We start from the raw sequence: 27093 nt of genomic DNA, 5'->3' as shown, positions 1-27093 counted from the left end.
GTGTGAATTTGGGGTGTATTTGGCAGGGCACATTTAGGCTGTGTGATTTTGGGGCACATTTAGGCTGTGTCACATTTAGTCTGTGTGAATTTGGGGTGTATTTCACAGGGCACATTTAGGCTGTGTGATTTTGGGGCACATTTAGGTTGTGTCATATTTAGGCTGTGTCACATTTATGCAGTGTGATTTTGGGGCACATTTAGGCTGTGTCACATTGTCCTGTGTCACCCTGGGTGTGTTGGGTGCAGCCGGTGCCACCAGTGGCTCCAGCGCGGCCCAGAGCAGAGCAGCACTGGCAGCAGCTCACATGGCTAAAAAAGAGCAAAAATGGCCCGGAGGAGCAATGGGGGCATGAAGAAAGGTGAGCAGCAGGAATGGGAGCAGTGAGGATGGCGAGGATGGGGAGGATGAGGTGCTGGATGATCCCTGGAGGAGCTGCGGCCTGTGCAGGCCCCGCACCTGAGCGGGCTCTGCTGAGGGGAACGGGACTGAGATGGTCCTACAGGGCAGGAATGGGAGCTGTGATGGCCCCAAAGGGCAGGAATGGGAGCTGTGATGGTCCCAAAGGGCAGGAATGGGAGCTGAGATGGTCCCAAAGGGCAGGAATGGGAGCTGTGATGGTCCCACAGACAGGAAAGGGAGCTGTGATAGTCCCACAGACAGGAATGGGAGCTGTGATGGTCCCAAAGGGCAGGAATGGGAGCTGTGATAGTCCCAAAGGGCAGGAATGGGACTGTGATGGCCCCAAAGGGCAGGAATGGGAGCTGTGATGGTCCCAAAGGGCAGGAATGGGAGCTGTGATGGTCCCAAAGGGCAGGAATGGGAGCTGTGATGGTCCCAAAGGGCAGGAATAAGAGCTGAGATGGCCCCAAAGGGCAGGAATGGGAGCTGTGATGGTCCCAAAGGGCAGGAATGGGAGCTGTGATGGTCCCAAAGGGCAGGAATGGGAGCTGAGATGGTCCCAAAGGGCAGGAATGGGAGCTGTGATGGTCCCAAAGGGCAGGAATGGGAGCTGTGATGGTCCCAAAGGGCAGGAATGGGAGCTGTGATGGCCCCAGGGGCAGGAATGGGAGCTGTGATGGCCCCAAAGGGCAGGAATGGGAGCTGTGATGGCCCCAGGGGCAGGAATGGGAGCTGTGATGGCCCCAAAGGGCAGGAATGGGAGCTGTGATGGCCCCACAGACAGGAATAGGCCCCTCAAGGACCAGGGGCAATTCCTGGCTGGAATTGTTGCCTGTGGAGCTGATTCCAGTGCAGGCCCCATGCCTGAGCAGGTTCTCCTGATGGAAACCATGGCCTATGAAGGCCCTACAGGAGCTGGGACAAATATGAGAATGAAGGACAACTATGATATCCCAGCTATTCCTGTCCCAGTTCCCAATCCTTCTGCAGGGAGGTAGATCCCTCTGAAGATGGGGAATTGAGCCATGAGATGGGTGAGGTGAGGGTATGACATTGTGTTAGCTTTATCTTTGTTTCTCATTATCCAGATCAGCTGGTGATAAATCAGATTGGCGGGAATTGGAAAGGGATTGCTGCATTTTTATAGCAGCCCATCAGCTTTTTCATCTTATTTCCCCCCTTGCCTCGGTTGGGCAGCACAGGGAGAGGACATCTGGCAGCAAACACTCATTTCTGCTACCCTAAGCACAGCTAGTGCCAAAAAATGCTTGGCACAAGCCCTGTGGCAGGGCTCCTGGAAAGCCAGATGAGGGTTGTCCATAAAAAAGAGGGATGCTGGTTGTTTCTGTTGTTTGTGCTCTGCTTCTGTGGTGCCTGTACCATCCATGGGTTATCTCTGGTTGGAGGCAGAATTGGTGGCAAGGTAGAAACAGAGTTTTTTAACTGAATGCAAGGGTCATGAGATGCCCAGGGCAGTAATTAATTGCTGTATTAATTAATTAAATCCCCTTAGTTTTAACAGAAATAGGGAGTTTAAATGCTTTTAGTAGATATGGGGACTGTTCACAGTGCTAGTGTGGCTCTCCTGCTGCTTGGGGGAAAGTGGAGAGTTTCTCCCCTGTCAAACCCATCTCTTGGGGACTCACTGTTTCTTCCTTCTTCCTCCTATGAGTAGGATTGGAAATGGAGGGAATTTTTGAGTGCCTGGTTTGTAGTTCTGCTTTCTAGACAGCAAACCCAGGACCTACAGATCCAGCCCCAGGAAGCTGTAATATGGAAATTCCTGGGGGATTGTGATATGGAGACAGGACAGATGTATTCCAGTGGAAGGGAAGCTTTAGGAGCTGAGCAGGAGTTCAGTTTTGTTCACAGAGTTGGTTCAGAGTGGTTTCCATTGCTGCTCCAGATGGGGGAACTGTATTTTTAATCCTGTCCATGGAACTCACTCAAGGGGAACTCATTCTTTGTAGCATTGAGTGGTGGCCAAGCAGCTTTCATTGAGCAGAGCAGTGCCAGGAGGGATTCCTGTGCTGTATGAAAAAACCTGGCTTGGATATTCCATGAGTTTTCTGATGTTGTAGTATTTTAAGAGTTGCACTGCTTCCAGGAAAAGGCTCATCCTGACTTTCCTTTGAATGGCTGCCTGCAGAAACAGAGCTGTTGGGAGCATGGTGGCAGTTCCTGGCAGATGGGGATGGTGGAGATGACAGTGGCAAGGACACTCACTGGAATTTCCTCTCCCCTCTCTGCTGTGAAATTTGGTGCATTTACAGTCTCTGCAACTTGCAAAACGAAGATGTGATTCATGGGATTCTGAGCATACTTTGTGGTAACTTTATTAGTGGAGGAAGTTTATTTGTGGTCACTAAATGTTCAGTCATTTAAATCAGATTTAAGTAGCTTTAAAATTTATATAGTTTGGAAGCAAAATTTCAGCCTGCCTGGAATCAATGGGGAAAACCACCACGTCCACTGGGATAAGGTTTGTCTTGTGATACTTTAAGAAATGCATCTTCTAAAACTTTTCTGCTCCTAATTGCATTCTTTTGTTCTTTTCCCTCCAAGTCTTGTGAAGAAAGCAATCTGAGGACCATGCATCCGTGACTCCTGGAACCAGCCTATGAGCCAGGGCGATGGAAGTTCTGGAGGGCCGCCAGCGTACTGCTTCCGTGAGCATTCCCAATGGATTTGCCAACAGGATTTTCCAAGGGAGCATGGAGGGAGGGAGCACTGATGCCTTGGAGGCCTGTGGTGCTGAGCACTGCGCCTCTGGTGATGCAAACCCCGGCGAGCAGGAGGAAACACACAGGTATAAGAAAACAACCAAGGGCAGCCGGATCTGGAATTTTGTCAGACGAAGGAAAGGACTCTCTACGAATAAGGACAGACCCCAGTCCATGATTCTGCTGGGAGTTGCCTCTGAGGTCTCAGAATTAAAAAAGCCATCCTTCATGGACAGGGTACGCCCGTCAAAAAAGGGAAGATCCTCCAGGACGCCCAAGAACGTGGATTTGAGAGCACCCAGAGGGCAGGAAGTGTGTGACCCCGAGGAGGAGCTTCACTGCGGTGGGCAGAGAGCTGTCTACAGGGTGAAGAAGCTGGGGGACGGCCGGAGACCCTCCCGCCACTCCTATGCCGGATACATCGAGGACTTGGACTCTTCTTTTGAGGACATAGAGCTGAACATCAGCATTCCTGAACTCGATGCCACTGAAAGTAAATGTCTCAGGGATATCAGTGGCAGATTACACAGTGAGGATAATGATGGGAGCTGCCACAAAGTACCAGCCAGGAAGAGCGAGTCTGTGAATTTTGAGCACGTTAAGAGTCCTGCAGTTACAGAAGGGGACAATCAAAAGAGGTGTTCTGTGCTCCCACAGGAGAGCAGGAGAGGAAGGAGCTCTGATGTCTGGAGCTATCTGAAAGGAATTTCATTAGCCAGCAAAGATAATTCAAAGCTCCCAGATCAAAGGGCTGAAACCAATTTCCAGAACATAGAAAATACAACGGATCATTCCGCTTCTTACTTGGACTTTGATACGAAATGTGAGGAGAATCTCAGCCAGCGAAAAAAACCCAACGGTGCCGCCAAAGCCCCTCACTTTGGGGGCGTAGTGAGGTTCCTGAGCAGCGTGGCCGAGGCGGCGCGGCGGCTGCGCGGCTCCTCCAGGGCGTTCTCCCCCGATGAGAAGCGGCCTCAGCGCAGTTTCCGGGGCCGCAGGCAGGGTGTTGCCTCCCCCAGGGAGGGTTTGGTCATTGAGAATGAGAGCGCCAAGGCCTTTTGCACAGTGGGAGCCTGTCTGCAGTCCCCGGATTCCGGCACCTGGGAGAACCTGAGCTTTGAGAGTTTAGCGGGGAAGGAGAACTGCAGAACCATGGATGGGCTGAAAGGCCTCGGTTCCTCTGGTCTGGACAGTGGGAATGACAGGCTGAATGGAACCCCATGTGCTCCCTCTGGGCCAGAACCACCTGTGTCCCAGCTGGCAGAGCTCACAGATGGGTCTTTCATTGAACTGAACAGCAAGGACCCCTCTGAGGATCTGGTTGAGCTTCCACAGATGCCTCTGGCTGAACCAATTCAGGACTTGGGCACAACTCCAGAGAAGACCCAGGTCATGGCTGGGGACCTGCTGCCCTCCCGTGATCTTCCTGTGAGTAGTTGGGATTCTGGAGACCTGGGCTGTTCTCCAGCTGTCAGGGGGGACTTTTCTGCAGAAACTGAAGTGCAGACCCACCTTCCACTGGCATCACCAGCTAAACTTGATTCTGGGGACGTGGCTTGTACCCCAGTGGTTGCTAAAGACATGGATCCATCTCCAGCAGTTGCTCAGGAGCTTTCAGAGACAGAACTGGATAATCAGGAGTTGAGAAATCCTGAGCTGCCTTTGCAAAACTTGTCTGGAGGTGAGCTGGAGTTTCAAGACACTGGCAGTGCCCTGGAGAGGGTCGTGGGCAGGGACCTGCCACCTTCCCTTGATCTTCCCGTCAATAATCTGGGTGCTGCAGATCTGGGCTGTTCTCCAGCTGCTGATGGTGCCTTTCCTGCAGCCACTGAGGCTCAGACCCACCTCCCACAGACATCACCATTTAAACTTGATACTGAGGACGTGACTTGTGCCCCAGTGGTTGCTAAAGACATGGATCCATCTCCAGCTGTGGCTCAGGAAATTTCAAGGACAGAACTGGATAATCAGGACTTGAGAAATCCTGAGCTGCCTTTGCAAGATTTGTCGAGAGGTGAGCTGGGGATTCAGGACTCAGGCAGTTCTCCAGAGACATCACAGGTTGTGGGCAGGGATGTGCCACCTTCTCCTGATTTTCCTAGGAGTGAGCTGGGTGCTGTGGACTTGCACCATTCCCCAGCTGCCAATGGTGACTTCTCTGCAGCACCTGAGGCTCTGATCCACCTTCCCCAGGCAGCTCTGAGTGAAGAGGTCCAAGACACTGTCAGTAGTTTGGAGAAGAGTCAGGTCATGGGCAGGGACCTGCCACCTTCTCCTGACATTCCCGAGAACATTCTGGATGCTGCGGACATGGGATGTTCCGCAGTTGCCGACGTGGATTTTTCCATAGTGACTTTTTTAAAGTGTTCCACAGTGAAAAGGCAGAGTTTGAAACAGCCTGGTGGCCGCAATAAAAAGCAGGGAACCGCTTCATTTGTGGAACAAAACTCTGTGGAGGTCATGGACAGAGTGGAAGAGTTTGAGTGCAGACCTTTCCAAGTGCATGTCTCAAGGATTGTCTCTTCTGGACGCCTCAAAAATGGAAAGGTAGGAGCAACTTTGTAAGGTTTGCAAGAAGACCACGCTGTTGTACATCTCAAAAAGCTGGTTTGCACTTGAAAGCATTTTTTTTTTACATCCCTCACTTGGATTTCCAGCTAAGGAGGTTGTTCTGTGAATGGTGGATGCAAACAGAGCTTTTAGATCAATCTGAATCAGAGTTCTTAAAATTCCAGAGCTGCTTCTCCTACAACCCTTTGTGTGTATCAGTGTATCTTGAAGAGGGTTGTCCTGGTTTGGAGGACAGGTGTCTGCCAATAAAGGCAGGAGTTTCTCTTTGAAATGGAGAATGTAAACCACCTTCTTCCAAATTATTACTGTAATTTTGAAATTAAGGGGCCCTCAGGCAAAGACATGGGAATTAGGAATAACAGTTCTTTACTAGGAAAATAGAAATACAGTATTGCAAAGGATAATCCCAAACCCTGCCAGAGTCAGAATCCAAGCTGACACCCGTCAGTCAGTCAGGGTGGTGGCAGCAGTCCCATTCAATGGTGGCTGCATCCTCCTGCAGGGGCAGATGTGGCTCAGCTGGAGCAGTGCTCCTGGAGAAGGTGCAGTTTCCTCTGAAGGTGCAGGGATGATGTGGAAGGGTCTGGTTTTCCTCTGGAATCCAGTGGAAAGAAGGTCCCTTGGTGTCCAAAATCTCAGTTTTTCTCTGGGTAGGAAAGGCTTGGCTCCTCCTCTGGCTGGAGCATCTCCCAGTGGGATGATGGAATTTTATCAGTCATGCCCTGGGACTCAGTGGCCATGAACAGGAGATATCTCCTGGAGGGAGGATGGGCTGTGGGAAGATAAAGATGATTGCCCAGCTGGTTTAAAGATGGCCCATAAGCAGAGAATATGTGCCAGGAGATCAGGGGCACTGCCCCAGCTGGCTGCAGCAGATGGGGACAGAATCCACATTTCTGGTCACATCCTGTATTGCAACCCAAGACAAGGGTGTAGCAGTTTATCTATTCCTAGACACTACTTCTAGTTATTTTTCCTCTCTGCACTTTGGTTCATTTGAAGTAGAAGCTCCTAAGAAGAGGAGTTTTAGCAAATTGAGAGTTTTTAAGTGTGCCCTGGGCAAACAGAATTCATCAATTGCACTTTTCTGGAAACACAGAGCAGTTTTCTTACCTAAAATAATTGTAGGAGTGATGGGATGGGTGATGAATGACAGGTGAGCAATGTTGGTGGCTCCAGTCATGGCAGGATGTTCCTGTCTGGTAAAAGCAAGTCTTTCAAAGCCCTTGAAGTCCTTAAAACATTTAAGTGGACATTGCATTTTGGACTAGGTTCTGAGTGTTACAAATCTGTTTTGTCCAGGTTACTGCTATGAAGCCTCAGAAATCCTGTGGAGCCAGTGTGGAGCCCAGCTTTAGGGTTTTTTGGGTACCTGCTAGTTACCTAAGGCTGGAATGAGGACTTTTTCTTTCTTAAAGGTGCCAGGTAGAAAAACTAGGTTGATTTTTGAAGAAACTTTCTCTTTTCCTTCTGGGTTTGGAGTGACAAGAGATATTCCAGAGGTGGTGACACTGTTGCCTGTTGGGAAAGGGTCACAGTAACTTCTGAGCCAGGAGGGGAAGTGTTTGAAAATTGGCAGCAGATTAGAAATGCTGGGGGGAAAAAAATCTGGACTTCTGACTTGGAGCTAAAACAGGCAGCAGTATTGTTAGTTATTCCTGGTTTTGTTTCTGTGCTCTGTTTTGTGTAATCCAAAGAATTACAAAAGCTCTTTGTATAATCCAAAGGAGTGAGTAGTGGTTGGTCACTTCTTGGGGTTTATGGAAGAAATTTTTAGGAGGAACTTAAGAGGGCTGTGGTTTGATATCCCTTCCCAGAGACCAAGCTGAAAGAATTCTGGGCAGGAGCAAGATGAGAAAGGCACGAAGGGATGGAGTGGAGCAGAGGGAAATCCCAGCACCTTCTCCCAGAGCAGAGGAGGGCAGAGGCTGCTCCCAGGGCACAATCCCAGCTTTCCCAGCTCAGATGTGTGAGCTGGAGATGCCCTAAATCCAAGCTGAGCTGTTGCAACTCACTAACACAACCAAGAAACTTAAATGTGGTGTTTGAGATAAGTGGGCAGGAAACCTCCCCCGAGTTCCCGTGGAGCGTGGCGATAGCACACGACCTCCGGGCTGCTGCAGCTTCCTCTGGCTGGGAGGGCTGGCTGCCTCCTGGCAGGAGCTGGGAGGGAAAGCAGGCAGCCCCAGCTGGGCTGGGAGCACCTCCTGCACCCCAGGGACTCCTGCTGCAGTGCAGGTGTGGTGGCCATCCTATGGTGGTGATGGCACCAAAGGCAGAGCAAAGGGAGGCTGAAGGAGGGATCTCCTGGGCAGGAGCAGCCCTGCAGAGCTGCCAGCAGCTCCAGTGACAAATGACCTGAGATAGCCCAGGGATCTGCTGGCCTGTCTCCCATCAGGGAGCGGCACTCGGAAACACTTTACCAAAAATAAACATGGGAGAGGAGTAACTTCAGCCTGAGCGTGACAGTAGCAGCAAACTCCAGCCCCTTATTGTTTTAGGGCTCAATCCATCTCTTCACTGGCACCTGTTCCTCAGGACAGTTGCTGGCCCTGCTGCCTCCATTCCAGGCTGCTCTGATGAGCTGCAGGATTTGGATTTCAAGGCAAGTGCTCAACCACAGGCAGGGAGAAGGTGCTGCCAGGATGGGGTAGCTTGGCCACTGTGTAAGCAGGGTAGGACAGAAAGCATTTGCCAAAAAAATTAAACATTGCCCAAAAAAGCTTAAAAATACCTGTTCCCACAGAAACACTTTACCATCTCTCCTGTGGGGAGGTGGTGGGAGAAACAGGCTGGTGTAGCACAAGGGATGCTGGAGTGGGATTTAGGGGATCTGTACATTGGTTTTGTCAGTGAGTAAATCTGTTCAGTTGTATCTGCAATTAATGGCCCTGCTTTTTGCTTTCCTGGTCTTGCCTTTGAAAATTCTAATGTCTTTGGGCAGGGCAAGTAGTTTGGTAGGATTTGATCCTGGTGCTTTAAAGGAAATAGTATTGCAGCAGCATTTAATAAAAGTAGATCAGAAAAAAGAAAAGCACATCCCTGATAGTTGCTTTCAGACCCCATCCCAAATTCTTCTATTCTGGGAACTTGTGAAACAGTGGAGATAAAATGTTTTGAAGAATTGGAAGAACATTGAAGGTCAAAACAAATTGTCAGTGGGAAATGCATTTCTCCATTCACGCTGCTGCAGCTCTGGAATCACAGTGCCATCTTTATTCTGAGATATGAGAAATGGAATTAAAGATGACATGGAGCTTTCTCTAGTTTTTGGGCAGAGTTTCCATTTTCCATGTCTCCACTGAAGTAAATTATTCTCTAAAACCACCACAGCATCCCAACAGGGGAACTGCTGCTGCAGGAAGTCAGGCATAGCCCCAGGAATTGTCTTGGAGATTCCCAGTAGCTTGAGATGATGTTTAGATGGAAAGCAGCTTTGATACCATTTATTTTGTAATTCCAGCCTTCCATCAGAATTCCAAACTGGCTGGTGTGTCCATGGACAGGGCTTGTGGGGGATTTGTGTCACCTCCTTTGGAGTGACATCAGGAAAGGCTGCAAAAGAGGCATCAGAATTCATATTTCAGCTATCAGTTTGGAGTTTCTTGGACCCAGAAACAAGTGTCAGGTTTAGTGTCAGAGACATCTGCCATAGGGTGAGGTCCCTGCTTGTCCCAGAGTCACAACCAGGAGCATCTCAGAGCCCCTGGGGTTGTGTCCCCCAGGCACTGACAGAGCAGAGGGCTCTCACTGCAGTCTTTCTGTGCCCTCTGCTGGCTTCTTTAGGAAATAAGAGGTTTTTTTTGATGGACCTAATCTTTTTTCCCTGGGGTTCAGGATTTTATCTCCAAAGGGTTTGCAGGCTGCAGCTTGTTGTGCCTGTGCACAGAGCCCAGCTGGGTTTGTGAGACCATTCTCTGGGGGAATTAGGATTGCCAGAAGTGTGAAAATGAGATTTCCACAGGCTTGTCAGCCTTGGCAAAAGCTGTGTGTCCCATAGGGTGATGGGATGCTGTGCTTGGTCTCAGGGCTCTGTTTGTGTGCTCAAACCCCTGCATCACTGCAGATGTTTCTCCAGAGCAGCTGTTGAGGTTATTCCTCCAAACTCTGGACTCAGGATCCAAAGTGTCCCAGTGGCACAAAGGTGCTGCTGCTCTGGGTGGCCCACATGGATTTGGGGGCTGTCAGGGCTTTAGGAGGTTTTTGGGATCCCTGTGCCATGGCTGCTCCTGCTGTGTGGGAAAGCAGGAGCTCTCCCTGTGGTGGGTCCAACTGGAAGTGCAGGATTTACTGATTAGCCTGAGTGTGCACATGCCAGGGGCTGGGTTTGCAGATCTGCTGCCTGATAGCTGGGGCACAGCTCAGATCCTCCCACAGCTCTGGGGTTTGGCTTTAGTGCAGCTCCAAGTGCCTTTATAAAAGAGGAAGATCCAGCAAAGTTCCCTTTCCTTTTCTGAGAAATTGCAGGTGATGCCCATGGTGACTTTCAGCTTGAGATTGGCTTGTTGTGGGAGCAGCTGCAAAGATGGGATTGCTGAGTGGATTTATCCCTTCCCTCCCACTGCTGAATGACACTGACCAGGAAATGGGAGAGTAGATCTTAAGAGCTTTCTTCATCTGCTTCTTCAGCTCCTGGCTTGTGTCTCAGCCTGCTGGAATAAAAGACTTTATAGTCCTTCCAAATTAGGAAATAATACTTTGCTTTCTAAATCCTGCTGTTGCCAACAGAGTGCTATATTCCTGTTGGCAGCAAGGTGCCATTTATTGCAGAATGAAGATTTTGGGTATTTATGGCTTTTAATATGGTTTTGTCTGACAATCATTTTATTTTTAGAGGAGACAAAACCTCTAAAGCCTATCTGCAAGCTGTTCAGATTCTTGTATTCATAATAACCAGGAGGTGCTAGCAAAATCTTGAATTAAAGCCTATATTTAGTGCTATCTATAGTGGGGTAGGGTTTTTTGGGAAGCATATTTTTAACATCAGCAGGGAAAGGCAGGTTGAGTGTGCAAAGCTGATAGGCTTTGCATGTATATAGAACCAGCCATGAGCACATGGATAATGCAGATTTCCACATGTTGTCTTTAAACACATACTGTGTCTTTCCTTTATCCCATTCCCAGCCTCAAAAATTCAAACAGGAATCAGAGCAGGGATGGGAAAGGGGACCTCTGGGCATAGCTGGCCTTGTGCTAAAGGGACTCTGTCCAAAATTCCCTGGATGGAAGGTTTTCTTTGCCTTTTACCTCCTCCCAGTTTTTTTCCAGCCCAGAGAAGTGTGCTGGCTCACTGGATATGATGCTGGTGCTGGGAGATGGAGCCTTAATTCATCCACAGCTTTCTTTTGGGGTAATTACAGCCTGTCTGCTTTGCTCTTCATCTGTAAATGAAAATAACAGCACATCAGTGAAAAGGAGCTGCTGGAGTCTTGAGGATGGATCCACCAAACCATCCCAGGCACTGAGTAATTAGCAGGCTCCTGGAAGTGTGACAGATGTGTCTGTGATTGAGCCTAGAAACCTCCTGTTTGCTTCCCCTGACCTTTGTCAAATGATTTTTCGTTCTGATTTCTTGACTCTAAGATTATACACAAACTTCCACAATGTCACATGTCACCGAGAATAAAATGAAAAGTAGGAGTTTGAATTGTGATGTTTTTAAAAAGAACATTCCATTTTGCAAAATGTCATGGTACAATTGTCATTTTCAGGAACTTTTCCTCCTGGAATAGAATAATAAAATTTGCAGTGAGGAAAACTCCAACGTTTTTCTCCACTTAGCTCTAAATGTCAATTCTTTGGATCAGTGCTACCAAGCATTAAGGTATAACTGAGGTATTTGACCATTTTATGGGTGCTTCAATTGATTGTGTCCTGGTTTGAAGGACAGGTGTCTGCCAATAAAGGCAGAAGCTTCTCTTTGAAATGGAGAATGTAAATCCCCTCCCTCCAAATTATTATTGTAATTTTGAAATTAAGGGACTCTCAGGCAAAGATATGGGAATTAAGAATAACAATTTTTTACTAGGAAAATTAAAATAGAAATGCATTGTGACAAAGAACAATCCCAAACCCTGCCAGAGTCAGAATCCAAGCTGACACCCGTCAGTCAGTCAGGGTGGTGGCAGCAGTCCCATTCAATGGTGGCTGCATCCTCCTGCAGGGGCAGATGTGTTTCAGCTGGAGCAGTGCTCCTGGAGAAGGTGCAGTTTCCTCTGAAGGTGCAGGGATGATGTGGAAGGGTCTGGTTTTCCTCTGGAATCCAGTGGAAAGGAGGTCCCTTGGTGTCCAAAATCTCATTTTGTCTCTGGGTAGGAAAGGCTTGGCTCCTCCCCTGGCTGGAGCATCTGCCAGTGGGATGATGGAATTTTATCAGTCATGCACTGGGACTCAGTGGCCATGAACAGGAGATATCTCCTGGAGGGAGGATGGGCTGTGGGAAGATAAAGATGATTGCCCCAGCTGGTTTAAAGATGGCCCATTAGCAGAGAATATGTGCCAGGAGATCAGGGTCACTGCCTCAGCTGGGTGCAGCAGATGGGGACAGGATCCACATTTCTGGTCACATCCTGTATTGCAACCCAAGACAGATTGCAGCTGTTTTATTCAAGTAAGTGTTTTGGAGGCTATAGCTGCAAGGACATGCCTGGTTAGCTGTTGACACCAGTGAGATGCCAGCCCCTCTGGCTGCTCTTTGCTGTCCCTTGCAAGCAGCCAGACCCAGCTGCTACAGGATCCTCAGCGGCAGCTGATTCCTTCCCTGGCTGTGCTCTTGCTGCTATACAGGCAGGTGTGACACACAAGTATACTTCATATATTTACTTAATATACTTCAGAAGGGTAATATCTATTTATTGCAACAGTGCAACTGTCTTTTATGCCCTCTACACAGTTTACACTTTCTTCATTGGTCACAATTAGTCAACATAACAATCATTGGATGAAAGTTTTCCACCCTTGTTCTTCCCAGGACCTTTCAGAAAATACTTTTCACAACTGTGGGTTTTTTTCCTAGTTATCTTCTTTTTCTTCTTCTTCACTTCTTGGTCTCCATGCCAACAGCTTTGATCAGAGAATAATTCTCAAAACAAACCTCATTTATTAACCCTCTCTAATCCACAAAGCAGCTGTGGGTCCTACTGTACTGCTGGGACTTGGGAGTGGAAGAGCAGCAAGTGGGTCTCCTCCAGAAGTTTCTGAGGCACTCAGTGCCACTGGAAACTCAAGACTGTACAAGGTCTGAGCCTGTTGCAATGGAGCAGCAGATCCTAACCCTGCAGGCAGAACTGCACTGGGTGCAGATTGTGCTGTATTGGAAATTCTGTATTATTGAATTGTATTATTGTGTATTGTATTATTGTCTGTTCTTGTCTGTCCTGTGGTTGCTCTGCCTGAGATTTGGCTGCTGTTGGTAAAACGTAGTGGTGATTTTATACAGAAAGAAAATCTGACCCAACTGTTGGGGAACTAAAAAACTTTAATACTGGAAAACAACAAACAGCAAGCTGAATAGTTGTTCGTGAATGAAGCAGGAAAGATGGCACAGGGAGGCTTGATCCATGCACGAGGACAATGGACTAAAGCAGGTGTTAGGGCGGGGCAGGGGAATTCATAAATTTGGAGGAGGGCAGGAATTAATGTGGAGTTTAGGGAGGGGGCCCAAAAAGAAAGGCAATTACAAATATTAAAATTATTGCAGCAAAAAGGAACCAAAGAGGAAGAAGGGTAGCAGAGAACTTTCTGGCAATTCTCAGCACGCTGTGACTGGAGGATCTGGGGGTGGTTTTTCACTCCCCACTATTACCAGCGTTTCCCCCAGCGTTAATGCTGGTGCTGTGCACTCAACAGTGGACCCGTGTTTCCGCAGGCAGCAGCGCCCCGCGGCCAGCGCTGGCCTCGTGCGGAGCCCCCCAAGGCGCTGGTGGAGCGCTGCCGCTCGGAGCCGCTGTCGCAGAGCGCCCCCATGGGGCTGGACCAGCTGGGGGGGCGCATGCAGCACCTGCTGCGCCGCAGAGGTGAGTGAGAGCCCGCCCGCTCTGCTGGGGAAGGGCTTGTGCCACTGCAGCTCGACGTTTATGCGAATTTGGATTTGTTTTATTTATTTAATTGAAGAGTTTTATTGATTTGAATTTTTATATATTTTATTTATTTAATTGAAGTTTTTTGTTTATTTAAAATTTTATTTATTTATTTATTGGAAGTTTTTTATTTATTTTAGTTTTTAAAAAAATATTTATTTAATTGATTTTATTAATTTAATTTAAATTTAATTTATTTATTTATTTTATTTTATTTAAGTTTTAAATTTAATTTAAATTTAATTTATTTAAAATATTTAATTTATTTAATTTAGTTTTTTATTTAATTTAAATATTATTTGTTTTATTTATTTTATTAAAAATTTTATTTAATTTAAATTTATTTCATTTATTTAATTTATTTTATTTATTTATTTGAAATTTTAAATTTAATTTACATTATATTAATTTTATTTATTTAATTAATTCAATTTATTTAATTGACGTTTTTAATTTAATTGAAATTCTATTTTATTAGTTTTATTAATTTTATTTATTTTATTGAATTTTTAAATTTAATTTAAATTTTATTTCTTTATTTGTTTAATTTATGGGTTGTGGGTAATAAGTGTTAAGTTCACAGTGATTAGCATTAGTTGTAGGTTTGTTTGAAGCATCTTTAATTTTGGTTATAATGCATTATATAGTTTTTTTGGTGTGTTTTGTTTTAATATATGCCAATTAATAAATAATTTTATTCTTTATAATATAATAATATTTATAATTTTATAATAATTCGAATTTTATATAATATATATTCATAATATATTTATAACATTTATAATATGTATAATTTATAATGTTTATATATTTATATATTATAATAATATATAATATATATAATTATATAATTTTATTACTTATTTATAGCTTATTATAACTAATAATATTACTATGTTTATGTTACCATATTTTAATTATAAAAAGTTAGTATGTTACAGTTTAAGTTAGAAGTTGCCTTTTAGTTTTTTGTGGTGCAAAATGTTGAGATTTTTTTTTACTTGTAATATATTTTTTTTGTTTGCTTGTGAAAATCTTTTGGCTTAGTAAAACACCTTTCATTTGAGGTGGATTTATCCTTTATTCTGAGTTACAATTTTTTTTTCTAACTCATTTCACCCTTTGCCTTCTCAGTTTTCCATTAAGACTAGCTCAGCAATTCTTTCTTCTGTATCAAAACTTACTACCATTTCTATTCCTTCCTCAAATTCTACATTCAGAAATCTTTTTTTGCTATACAAACATATCCATAAAACCTTCCTGTCCAACCCTTTTATTTCCCAGCATCTCCCAGCTGTGGTTTCTGGGTGTCCCAGAGCTGCAGAGGCAGCCAAGGGCAGCAGGAATCAAGAATGTGCTTTGTGTGAGCCAGGTGAGGGAGCTCCGACAGCCTCCTGCTGAGGAGTTGTTCTTGCTGGCTGACAGGATTTTTTTGTGTACAGTGTGTTTGTGAAATTTTAATGTCACTGAGCACAGCCCCCATAATCTGGTTACAGCAGGAGGAGTGGGGCAGGCACGTGAGGTGTAAAAGCTGCTGTGTGTTTATATTTGGTGGTTTTCTCTTAAGAATGCTCTGTGGTGAGTACTCACCCTTTGGAGGTGCTGAGATCACAGCTCAAGCCTGATTTTTGTTTGGAAACACAAGAAGAGAAAGGTTTTTTCCACTTTTTATGATGGAGGAGGGAATCTCATGTGCCAAAGGCTGGGGTGACCTCTCTGCATTTGTCCTGCTCACAGTGACACCACAGAGAGCACCATGGACTGTGATTGCTGGCAGGTAAATTGGCTGATCACAATAGATGACATCATTTTTTAAACCTCCTAATTAAAAAGATTGATGATGAGAGAAAGGAAATGATTTCCTGAAGGGCCACTGCTGGCATGAGGAATGCTGTGATTCAGTGATGGGTGAGCATGGAAGCTCTGCCAGATTGTGCTGGCATTGCTGGGGAGCACTCAGGGATCCGAGGGGCTGATGGATGGTGGCAGCACATCAGCTCAGAAAAACTGTGGAGGACAAGGCCAATTAGCTGCCTGTGCTGTTAATTGATGGCTCTGCTGCTGGGGTGCAGTGGTTCCCAGCACAGGGGGGTCACATTCCCTGTTTGCACATCCCTGCTCCATCTCCTCAGAGCCACCAGCAGCCTCCTGCTGTAATCAGCCCCGTGCTGCAGCCTGCCTCTCCAAGAGTCTCCAAAGTGAAACGTGGGCTGCTAAAAATAGCAGCAGGCTGCCTGCATCAGCACTGAGGAAATAGGTCTCAGTGCAATCTCTCTCCCAGCAACGCTGGAAGAAAATCAGAATGGCTGCCCAGGCAGCCTGCAGCAGCATCCCAGCCCTGCTGTGCTCTGGTCTGGGCAGGGCACAGCCCCCACCTGTTTGCTTTGGGGGTCTCCACTCTCCCAAAGCCTGCAACCATTTATTCTGGTCTCAAACCCCTCAGGACTGACACAACCTGAAACCTCTGCCTGGATAGAGGTATGTCAGGAGATGGAAATTGAGCCTTGTGCATCTTTTTGGGAAGAATTGCAGAATGTGGATGTTTTCTCTAGATCCTGGCTCCATGACTGGGATGAGGAGTCTCCAGGTGCTGGAAACACCTGTGGGGATGCATGTAGCAGATATGTGCACTGCCTGCATCACAAGTACCTGCTGTGGAGCCACCAGTGATGCTCAGCTCTTGTTTTCTTCCCTCCAGGCCAGGGGATGTGAAGAGCCTGATGCAAGAAGGGATTAAAATCTAGGCTTGCCAAATGTGGGAGGGAAAACTCTGGTCTCATTCAGAATGGCAGCTTCACCCCAAAAAAGAGAGGGATAGGATGTGGAGATGAAAATTTTGGTTGATTGGAAAAGTAGAGCTCATTTGCCTCTTTCACAAGCTGCTTTGTGCCTGGGAGTGGCATCAGCAAGGGCAGGCCGGGGTCTGGTGTGAGTGGTATCACTCAAAACTAGAACAGAACTGCATCTGGGAGGGCTTGGCCTGAAACACTGGGGGTTCAGCCCAGTTTCTTTGAAAAAACAGCTTTTATGGACATACCCATTTCAGTTTTGTGTGTAAATTGGAGGAGCTGTTTCTTTTCGAAGGCCTGGATCCTGTGGCCCATGGTGGGTATGCAGCTGGGATTGCTGCTGGTGCTGCTGCTGGAGCAGCTGTGACCAGGGAGCTGCTGCCCTGTGCACACTGGGAGGGTCTCATGAGGGTCTCCTGCTCCTGGCAGAGCATCCAGCTGTGCCTTTTTGTAGTATCCAAGCTGCACTATCTCCCTTGTATCCCAAGAGCACCGAATAAAGCACCTAAATACACTCCCTGCTCTCTTTTTCTAAAGGAGAGCTTGAATGAGTCTCTTGCAAACAATTTTGTTTCTTTCATTTAAAAGAACAGCCTCCGCCCCCAGCCCTGAGCTAAAGCACAGCATTTATCTTTTGTCATTCCTTTTTATTTTTTTTTTTTTTGTTCCCGTGGATTTTCTCCTGGCAGCTGAGAACGAGCAGGCATCAAAGACCCTGAAGGTGCGCGGGAACTGCAGGAACGGCCGGCGGTGGAACCTCTTCAAGCCTGGAGCTGAGAAGCTGCAGATCAGTCGGGTAAGGAGCTGTTTGCTGCTTTTCAGCCCTAGGATTTGCCTGCTTTGGGCTTTGTGTTGATAACAATATGCTTGGCTAACAGCTTCCTCCATCTCTGGCTCCTTCAGCCACACATGGGGTTTTTTTTGGGTTTTTTTTCTTTTCTTTTTGGGTTTGTTATTGTTTTGGAGCAATGAAAGGTTTGGTGTGTTGTTTTTTTCCCCAATTATTCCCATCAATGTGTAGTAGAGGATTTTGGATTGTCACTGGGCCTCTTTGTCTGTGGCTGAGTGTGGTTTGCAGGTGGAGGGAACTGTGATGTTTCACATTGCCTTCAGATCTGCTCCCTGGTTCTGATGGGTTTATTTTTTTCTCCTTCCTTTTTTAGCCCTGTGTCCTTTGGGTTTGGTGCTGCTCCCAGCACCATCTCAGTGACAAATCCATGTCACTGCTTCTTTTCCAATGTATTTTGCAAATATAGGCACAATCCACTTGGTTCTTTTTTTGTGAATGATGCTTCTGGTGAGGGAAGTAAAAGCTGTTGTGGGCCTGGGCGTGTTCATGCTTTTCGCTGGGAAAAATTCAGAAAAGATGCAAAAATGGTATCATTTGTCTGATGTGTTTCCTTGATTGGACAAGGGGTTGGTTTTTTTTGCTGTGCCCTGTATTTGAAGTGTGGTTATTTCATGGTCTTGTTTGGGATTTGCAGTGTTCATGAGTCTGGTTTCACTGGTACCCAACAGGAGTGTCCCAAACCCAAGAGATTTCCCAACTTGCAGTGTGCTGCAGGCAGAGTTTTCTACTGAGCCTGGCAGAAGAGGTTTAGCCCTTGTTGTTCCTCTAGGGCACAGGAACAAAGGATGATCTGGGAGCCAGGAATTTCCCTGCTGGACTGGAGAGGGGACCTGACCTTCTGTTGTGTCTCTGTGGCTCTTTCCCTCCCCTCTGCAGTCCTTCCTTACCAGACCTTTATTGTATTCCTTTCCCCTTTGATATTTGATGAACTGCCTTCCTGAAATGTGATTTCCAGGGGGGCCCTGGCCTCTGAGTGTGTTTTTCCATCACAGGAGCAGTAAGTTGGCAGTGAGTGACACTGACTTCTCCTTGTATTGGGTGTTGGTTTCCAGGAACACGTGCAGCAATGGACTGCTGGAGTTTAGGCTTGTGATTTTCTGGAATTCCATCTTGCATCACTTGTGTTTTCTTTGCTGAGTTTTTGTGGGCTGAGGTACAAAGGCAGAGCAGAGATAATCAAGGAGTTCAGCTCTTCTTTTTCTCCTCCTTCCCTTTGGGTCCTACCTCACTGCCCAGACACGAATTGCTTCTTTCAACTCAGGAAAGCTGTTCTGGTTTTAGACCAGCTGAGCATCTAAAGCTTTGAACAAAGTTTTCCTGGAAGATAAAATGATCCAGATCCAATAAAGCTGTTTGTCCTTGGGGCCAGGATAAAGGCAGGTGACTGCAGAGCAGTGAAATCTCCTGTTGTGCAGTGTGTAGGCCCTGCCTTGGAATGTCTCAGGTGTGTTATCCATGTTCAGGATCTGGTACTGACCAGTGCATGGATGTAATTAATCACTTTATTACACCTTAATTAATAATTTTATTATCCTTTAAGAGAAACCTTTGCAGCTGTCTTGGTTTACAAGGGCAAGTTTGGGAGAAAACCTCTAAAGGAGTTCTTTTAGAAAGCAAACTCAAGCAGCTCTCCTCAACTGGTTTGGGAAAAGATTTATTGGAGAAAAGTGAAAAAAACCCCTGTTTATTTAATAGGCAAAGTATTTACTAGCACAAAGAAAAAAAATTGAACAATATTAAACAATAAAACATTTTGCTGCTTGGAAGAGATGACAAACTTTCATAGCTGTCCTGGAGGCCCTCCTGGAAGCCCAGGTGCTGTTTTGACACAAAATTGCTCCTGAATTATCTGTGCCCTGAGCATCCTGATAAAGCCAGGCCTGTTTCAGATTGCAAACAGAGCCCAGGTTGTATCAGAGACTCTTAGAGAAGCTGTGGAAAGCTGAAAGCTCAGCAAACCCTGCTGAAGTTTGGGAAAGGTTGGCTAAGAAACTTCTTCTCTTGTGGCTACAGCTGGGAAAGATGAGGAGCTGGAAGGGAAATGATCCCAGAAATCTGTGGGTGCTGTTTGGCTCAGACACTGCCATGCCAAAGATCTGTGCCCCACAGAGGCAGAGAAATGAGTTTGGGGAGCTGTGTTCATAAAGCAGCTTGGGTTTAAATTGTGGAAACAGGCAGCTCTGAGACCTTTGCTGGGGTTTATAAATCAGAGGTGCTGTGCAGGTGCTGCAGGGGCAGGGCACATAAATGTGGCTCACAAAAGTGCTGGAAAAGTCATCTGTCACCTCTGCCCCAAGCTCAGTGAAGATCTACAGGGCTGCAAATCACCTCTTGGCCAGAGAGAAGTTTCTACTCTGGCAAGATGTATAAATTTGGGGGGAGATTTGTGGGCCTGGGTGTCTCTGTCAGGTGCTTTCATTGACAGCTGACACAGTGAGGTGGCAGAGCAGTGCAGAAAGCAGGGATTTATCCTTCTCAGTAGGAGTGTCTGAAGTCTAGGCACAAGCTGGAGCAGTTTTTTATGGAGTAGATAAGTTTATTGTTCCCACTTTGTAGGTGGGAATAGGAAACTGAAGCACTGCAGGGTGGTACATGTAGAGCTATACAATATTTCTTTTTATTTCTCTCCTAATTGATGAAGCAGGTAAAAATAAATAAGGTCAGGCTTCTAAAAGCTTTCAGTCTTTAATTTTTTTTTTTCAGAGTACACTCTTCAGCCTGGAGAAAACTCTGTGTTGAAACAGTTTATGTGCAGAGCATTTTGGTTTAGAGCCTTTGCTTTTATGGGAGCAGTTTGACACCATCAAGACCAAATTGCAGGAGACCTCAAGGTGCCCTGAACTGAAAGGCTGCCCTGACAGGATCCTCAGCATCTCCCTTGCCTCTGATTTCCCCTCAGGCAGGTCCTGCCAGCTGGGATGTGGCTGGTGCTTGGGGCAGGGGGAGCAGTGAGTTCCCTTGTGCAGCCCCAGAGCAGTGCTGGGAGGTGTTTGATGGCCTGGATGTCACAAGCACAGGGTGACAGTCCCATCCTGACCCAAATCACTGGCCTCTGCTGCCCCTTGTGAAGGAACTTTTTGCTTTTTAGCTGCCCAGTCAAAATCATCTGAGCTTTGTGCAGACAGATGCTCTGGGGATGTGCTGCAGGAGGAATCACAGAATCACTAGGTTGGAAGAAACCTTTAAGATCATCAAGTCCAACCCATGCCCTAACACCACCTCATCTAAACACTGAGTGCCACATCCAATCTTTTTCTGAAAGAAGGGAGATTCAGCCCTGCTAAAACAGGCAGCCTCCTCTCAGTGGGTGGATGTGTGTTAATTCTCTCTGTCTTACCTGGGAAATTTAATTTCCAGCCTTTAAAAGATGACTTCAGCCATTCCTGTTCTCTGCTCCCTCCCTCCCTTCCTGCCCTGCTTGTGTACAAGGGACTAAAGCCCAAATTTATATGCTGGAGGAAGCCACTGTTAATTAACTAGACTGGAAACTTTGCATGAGAGGAGCTTCTTTGACATCCCCTATACTAATAATAGGCAGGCCTGCTGTGCAGAGGTGTTGAATATTCACAAAACCCACCCCCTCCAGCCTGTCCTTTCTCCTCTGGAAGTCAGGAGCTCTTTCCAGAGGCTGGTGGGGGGTTGCCAGAACGATGATGATGGTGGTGGATGTGCCAGGCTGCAGCTCCCCAGAGCTAAATCCCCACTGGCTGTGTTGATGAGGAATAGGAAATTCAGGCAACGTGCAGCCTGCAGGAGAACAGAGTGAAGGGGAAGTTGATTTGGGCGGGAATACTGCTTGATATTCAGGGCCAGCTCTCCTGCCTACTATTTTTATCCTCTCACATAGTGCTGAGTGGGCAGTTTGGGCAGAGAGGGGATTTTTTTTCTCTTTGCCAAGTGTCCTGCCCCGTGTTCCTGTGCAAGGGGGGGGGTGTGCTGGGGCTGCAGCATCCTGGGATGTGAGTGGGATGTGATCACAGTCAGATTTTGGAGCCCCCTGTGTCCCGGGGAACAGGCTGGGAGAAAAGCACAGTCCTGAGGCTTTCCTGGTGCTAATTAGTTTAAATATCAGTGTGCTGCTACAAGAGGTTTATGTGCATGTATGGAGGGCTGCCAGGAAAACAAATCCTCATTGAATCTCTCTTCCCTCATCTTAAACACTGAGCACTTCTGCTGGCAGGGAATGTCTGAGCTGTATATTTTGGGGAGGGCTGCTTTATTTCTTGATAAACCTATTATGTTGCTCTACTTAGCAGTGCTCTGAAGTCTTTATGGAGGTTTTGGGGTTTTTTTTATATTTAGCCATTTATAAATGGTTTTTACAAGTTCTGAAAAATTCTGTCTGTGAGCTGTTGTTCAAATAAATCAAAATTGGCTCGTTCCTTCAAGGTGGAAACAGGGATTGAGCTTCAGAATATTGCAGTGCTGTGATCCAGCCCTATCTGTGTGAGGAGTGTCCAGGCAGGGTCTCTGCATCCTTGCAGTCTTTTCATCACCTGAGCTGTGTCAGATCTGCTGGGTTTGGGAGCTGGGCAGAGCCCACAGAGCTGAGTGTGAGCTCCAGCTCAGCCCCGAGTCTGTTTTCATCCCTCTGGGCTCCCTCCCCAGGGACTGGCACGAGCAGCAGAGCAAAGCACACATTAGGAAGCCTGGAACTAGAAATGAGTGGTGTTTCCAAACTTCCCATGCTCTGGGTAGTTAGAAAAACATTCAGGAGCTTTGTGGTTTTGTACAGAGCAGGGCTGGAAGGACATAACCCAGGTGTTTTCCAGCACTCCTGGAGACAAACAGGGCTTCAGCAACCCTGAATCCTGCAGGAAGGAGAGGTTTGAAATGAAAAATGGTAACCTTTGAGTTGTGGGTTTATGTGCTGGGGAGCACAAGAGAGATTTTGAAGTTCCAGACTTCTCAGCTCTTCAGCAATTCTGTGCAAGTCTATATTAAGAAGAATCTCAGCTTCCAGTTGGTGATGGTTTTTATAGTGCCATTGAACCTCAGGGTGTCTCTGTGCAGCTGCAGGTGGTAGCTGCTGCATCCTGCATGGCATTAAATGTCTGCAATGGTGACTGTACATAATCACTTCTATACTTCAAATGGAGCTCTCAGCCTAACTTTAAATAGCACTTTGCAATGGCTCCTTTTCCCTATTGCTCACTAGTTCCACCTTGATTGCTCTGCTTCAACTCATTACTCAGCTCTGTCACTGGGTTTCACTCTGGGATATGGTTTATACAAAAGAAACTTTAATGTAAACTCAATTTGTGTTGCATTGCTAAAACCTTAATGACATTTTGCTTGGCAGCAGTGTAGACTCTGTGGTTTGCCCTTCCCCAGTGCACTGTGTTCCCAATAAACTAAAGGCCGTGGTAGGTGTAGCATGAAAAATCCCTGAGTAAATATTGGAACAGATTCTTTTGTGGTGCTTCCTAAGCCCTGTGCTCGTGACTCAAGGCCACTGTGGTGTCACCAGTGTTTCACTGAAAAGGAGCTAAATTTGGGAAGGACAGGCAAAAGCCCAGGTCAGAGCCCCAAAATGTCTTCTGTGGCTGCTGAGATGTGGTTCTGAGATGCAGCAGGTTTGAGATGCAGCACAGAAGTGCTGCTGGAGCCACTGGATACACCCAAAGTCACCAGGGGTGATGGGCAGTGGGTGTGTGTGCCTCCCTGGACTCTGAGGTGAGCTCTGAGTGCTTCACTGACATTCCCTTGGGATCCTGGAGAGGCAGGAGCAGCATCCTGCTCCTGGGAGGAGTTCTGGGATCCCCCAGAGCCCAGAACACTGCTTTGTTCTGTTGATGTCCTGAAGGAAGGTTTGGGACCATCCCCTTTGCTCTCCACCCCAAGCTGTCCAAATTGGATGATCCTTCAGTTTGGGGGGTGTGTTCATAACCCCAAATTCAGAGCACCTGCCCACACTGCTGAGGTGCTGGCTTCTGAAAATTTGGGCTTACAGGGAAACTGCAGCTGCTCTGACTTCTGCTCTGCCCTTGGCATTCAGGAAGCTGAAGTGGGTTTGGTAACAAGCTGTCCCTGGTACCAAAGGTAGGAATAAAGCGTCTAATTTTATCCTTGGTTTTGTCCTGCAGAATTAGGGAGGTTTTCACACATGGATTGAACTGGGATATTGACCCAACACTGTGCTTGTACTTGGAGGAGTATGAAATGAGCAGGATAAGAGGCTGCAGAGGGGACTTGGGTGTTTTATCAGTGCAGTCACATGGCCTGCAATGAGAGCAGGGAGCTTCATCTCTTAATGGACTGCACAGAATATAGAGAATAATTCCCCTAATAAATCTCCTTCAGTCTCTAATATCTAGGGAAATATATTATCCTGTCATCCAAAAACCTTGAGAGATCAATCTTTTCTGAACAAGAATAGACATTTCATGGTGGCTGTGCTGAGATAGGATCAGGGATTGCAGTGCTGTGCCACTGGAAAAGAGATGGAATAACAACTGGCTGCAGTGCTGCTGTTCAGAGTGAAATCCCTTTTCCACCCAGGACCAGGGATGAATCCCTGTGGGATGACTCCCTTTCACTCCTCCTTGTGCAAGGACTTCACATTCATTACTTTGTGGCTTCCCTGGAACCAGTGAATGTGGGAAGAGGGAAGTGAAGTGAAGCCCTGTCCATGTTGGATGTTGGGGTGGCTGAGGGTGGAGGGAGATGTCCCAGGTGGAGCTGAGCAATAATCCTGCACAAATGTGGAGTCCTTGCTTGGGCAGCATCCTGGGAGTGAAGGAAGAGCCTGGAACTTTTAAAAACACCAAGTGCTAAACCAAAAATGGCCAGTTCCCCTGGCTCAGTTGGCTGTGCAGACCAGGCCAGTGCTCATCCCACCTTTGCAATGTTCTGCAGTGACAAAGTTCCTGTAGAAATGAATTTTGTCCCTCTTGCCAGGAGCTGGGACTTGGACAAGAAGAATCCTTCTGTAGGCAGGATTTATTTCCATCCATTCTTGATTTGAGCCATCTCTTTCTTTTCTAAGATACCACACATTTTATTTTTAATACTGGACAAATACCAAATATTCCTCAAGAGAGATGTGTGATTGCAGCTCAGCTCTGACAGTTGAGAATAGTCCAACCAACGTTTTTGCCTCATCTGAAATGCTGCTATTTTGAGCTGTGCTTTTGTTTTTAGCCATCAGTCAGAAGTTTGCATTTCCTGCAGATGATATTTTGGGTTGATAGGAGTTGTTAAGGCCCCACTGTGGAAAATGGTTTTCTTCCTGTGTGACTTTGGGCTTGTCTTTTCTGGTTTGATACCCTCATCCAAACCAGAAGCAGAATTAAATCCCCACATCCCAGCTGGTCATCACTAAATAATTTGTTTTACATCTTGCTGAAGCATTTTATAAATGGTGCTGCAGGAAGGCTTGTTTCCTGTTTTGGTGATTTTTTTTTTCTTTTCCTTTATTTTGGACTTAAGATAAAGGCAAACTGAACTTTGCAGGCACTTCTTTGGGAATCAGACATTTTCCAGCTATTATTTTGCAAACTATTAGAGCAGCAGATCATGAGGTGGGAACCCAGTTATGCAAACAAAGCCACGTCACTCTTGGCCAAAAATAGCTTCAGTACATGTGCAGTAAGGTGGAAATGAAGGCCTTTGGTGTACACAGAGCAAACAGGGAGGGAGGCAAGAGGGGAAGCTGCAGCTTTTTGTTGAAGCCTCTCATATTTAGAGCAAAGTGTGTTTTCCACAGATGAGTTTTGCTGCTTGTAATTTCAGTGGGATAGGAGTTATTCCCTTCCTTGCAGGTGAAGGGGACTGAAGGTTTGAGAGGTGACACTCTGCTCCTAGAGGTGTTGGTAATTTTAACATCCAGGTGCCACACAGAGCATGAAGAAACACTGGAGAAAAGTTAAAAAATGTTCCTTTTCTTCCTCTGCTCAGCCCATCTCCAGCACAGGCAAAGCCTGGTCCTTGCTGTGTTCCCCTGGGATTCTGAGGGAGCTCTCAGGGCTGCCTTCACATCTCCTGCAGAGATGCTGCCTGGGCTCAAGTCTTCATCTCCTTTCCTTTCAGCCTCATCCAGCACTGCAGTGCCCTAAATAATTTTGAGCTCAGCCCAGTGGCTGTTTGCTGTGTACTCAGGGACTTGCTGCCTGGGAGTTTTCTAGGTGTTTGCAGCAGGGTTGAGCTCTGGCTTCCTTTAAAGTGCTGCAAGTTACTCTCCACCAGGCTTAAAATAATCTTGTTTGTTCCTTCTGTGCCATCAGCAGCCCCAGGTCCCTTTGCAGTGATGTGGTTAATTGCAGTTTGTTATCGAGCTGTTAGGAGATTGTTTTGGGCCAAGAGAGGAGATAAAGCAGGAGCACAGCTATGGAAAATGCAGCTGTAGGTGTGCAGATGTAGCTTCCATTGGATTAAAGCCTCCTTTTCATGAAGACTTGCAATTTCTTATCTCACAATACTTTTCTGGGATGAGGCAGAAGGGGGCTGTAAAGTGGAGCAGAGGCTTGATGCCTTCTGAAATGGGCAGAGTGATTCCCAGGCTCATTCCCTATTCCTCACAGACAGTTTTTGTCTCAATTAGAAATTGTGTTCAAATTATCTCTGCATTCATCCAGAATTGCAAGTGCCTCTCAGAACATCTTCCTGGCTTCAGATGGGAGCTCTCTGTTCTTGCTCCTCCTCTTTCCAAAGGTGAATATAAAGCTTTGCTCCTGCCAGAATTCCCAAACACAGATTTTTTTTATTGCTCAGGTCCCCCCTCTAAGTTTCATTACAGCTTTCAAGGTTTGCCTGGAGTGTTTTCCATGCAGGATTCCTGTGCATGTTGGAATGTTGCTGTATTCCAAAATAGCTGAACATCAGCATGCACAGCTACACAGAGAGGGGAGATTAGTGCTGATTTATTAGCCTGTCAATTAAAGAGGAGCACGAGGATTCTCACTGCATGGCTGAGATGAGATGTTGTGGTGGCAGCAAAAGATGAGCTTTCTTAAACCTAACTGCTGGCTCCTATACATTTATGTTTAATTAAAGTGTTCCTACATCCTGCACTCCTCACCATTAATTTGGAGATGTATTTTGAACCAGTGCCAGGGGAATACATTGTTATGGCATCCTCTTTCCACATCTATTAGCAGGAAGGGGATAATTGAGGAAATCTCACACAGATTTAATTGGGGACTGAGGGCAGAGCAGGGAGGGGGAGCAGCACAAGGCAGAAGTAGGTCAGGAGTTGGGTAACTCTGCCTTGGCACAGAGCAGTGGGCAGAGCTGCTGGGGCACTCTGGGGGTGCCTCCACACGGCTCCAGAAAACCCTGAGCTCTGGGCACCTCTGCCAGGGCTGCTGCTCTCCCAGGAACTGTGGGGGTGGGTAAAGAATGGGGCTGAGAGCAGCCTGGGCTGGGGCAGCAGTGTGCACTTTGAAACTCTGATCTGGAACAGGGAGGTTTTGCTCCACTTTGCAGCTGGGGTGGGGAGCAGGGTCCTGGCAGGGATGAGTCCTGGGAAGCAGGAATGAGCTCAGGGAAGCAGGGTCCTGGCAGGGATGAGCCCTGGGAAGCAGGGATGAGCCCAGGTCCTGGCAGGGATGCACCAGTTGGGGCTGGGGCTGTTGTTTTGAGCTTGTGCAAACAGCAAGCAGCAACATTTGCCCTCCAGAGCCCACACTGGAAACACAAACACTTTTTAACAGACAAAAAACATGAGGAATCAAATTAAA

The 27093-nt window shown here is 46.7% G+C and overlaps 1 protein-coding gene across 3 annotated transcripts in view; it reads left to right on the top strand.

Annotated features, from left to right (window-relative positions):
- Nucleotides 1-27093, top strand: part of ARHGEF9 (Cdc42 guanine nucleotide exchange factor 9) — a 194598-nt gene that overhangs the window by 20073 nt on the left and 147432 nt on the right. For all 3 annotated transcript variants that reach the window (XM_079318953.1, XM_079318947.1, XM_079318954.1), the window contains exons 2-4: nucleotides 2968-5672; nucleotides 13564-13711; nucleotides 17253-17359. In XM_079318953.1, coding sequence (XP_079175079.1) covers nucleotides 3036-5672; nucleotides 13564-13711; nucleotides 17253-17359 — 2892 coding nt within the window. In that variant the 5' untranslated portion in view covers nucleotides 2968-3035. The remainder of the gene's footprint in view (nucleotides 1-2967; nucleotides 5673-13563; nucleotides 13712-17252; nucleotides 17360-27093) is intronic.

Source organism: Erithacus rubecula (genome assembly GCF_903797595.1).
Source record: "Erithacus rubecula genome assembly, chromosome: 15".
Lineage (NCBI taxonomy): Eukaryota > Metazoa > Chordata > Aves > Passeriformes > Muscicapidae > Erithacus > Erithacus rubecula.
Note: the sequence above shows the minus strand (reverse complement) of the source record. Positions and strands in the feature narration are given on the sequence as shown.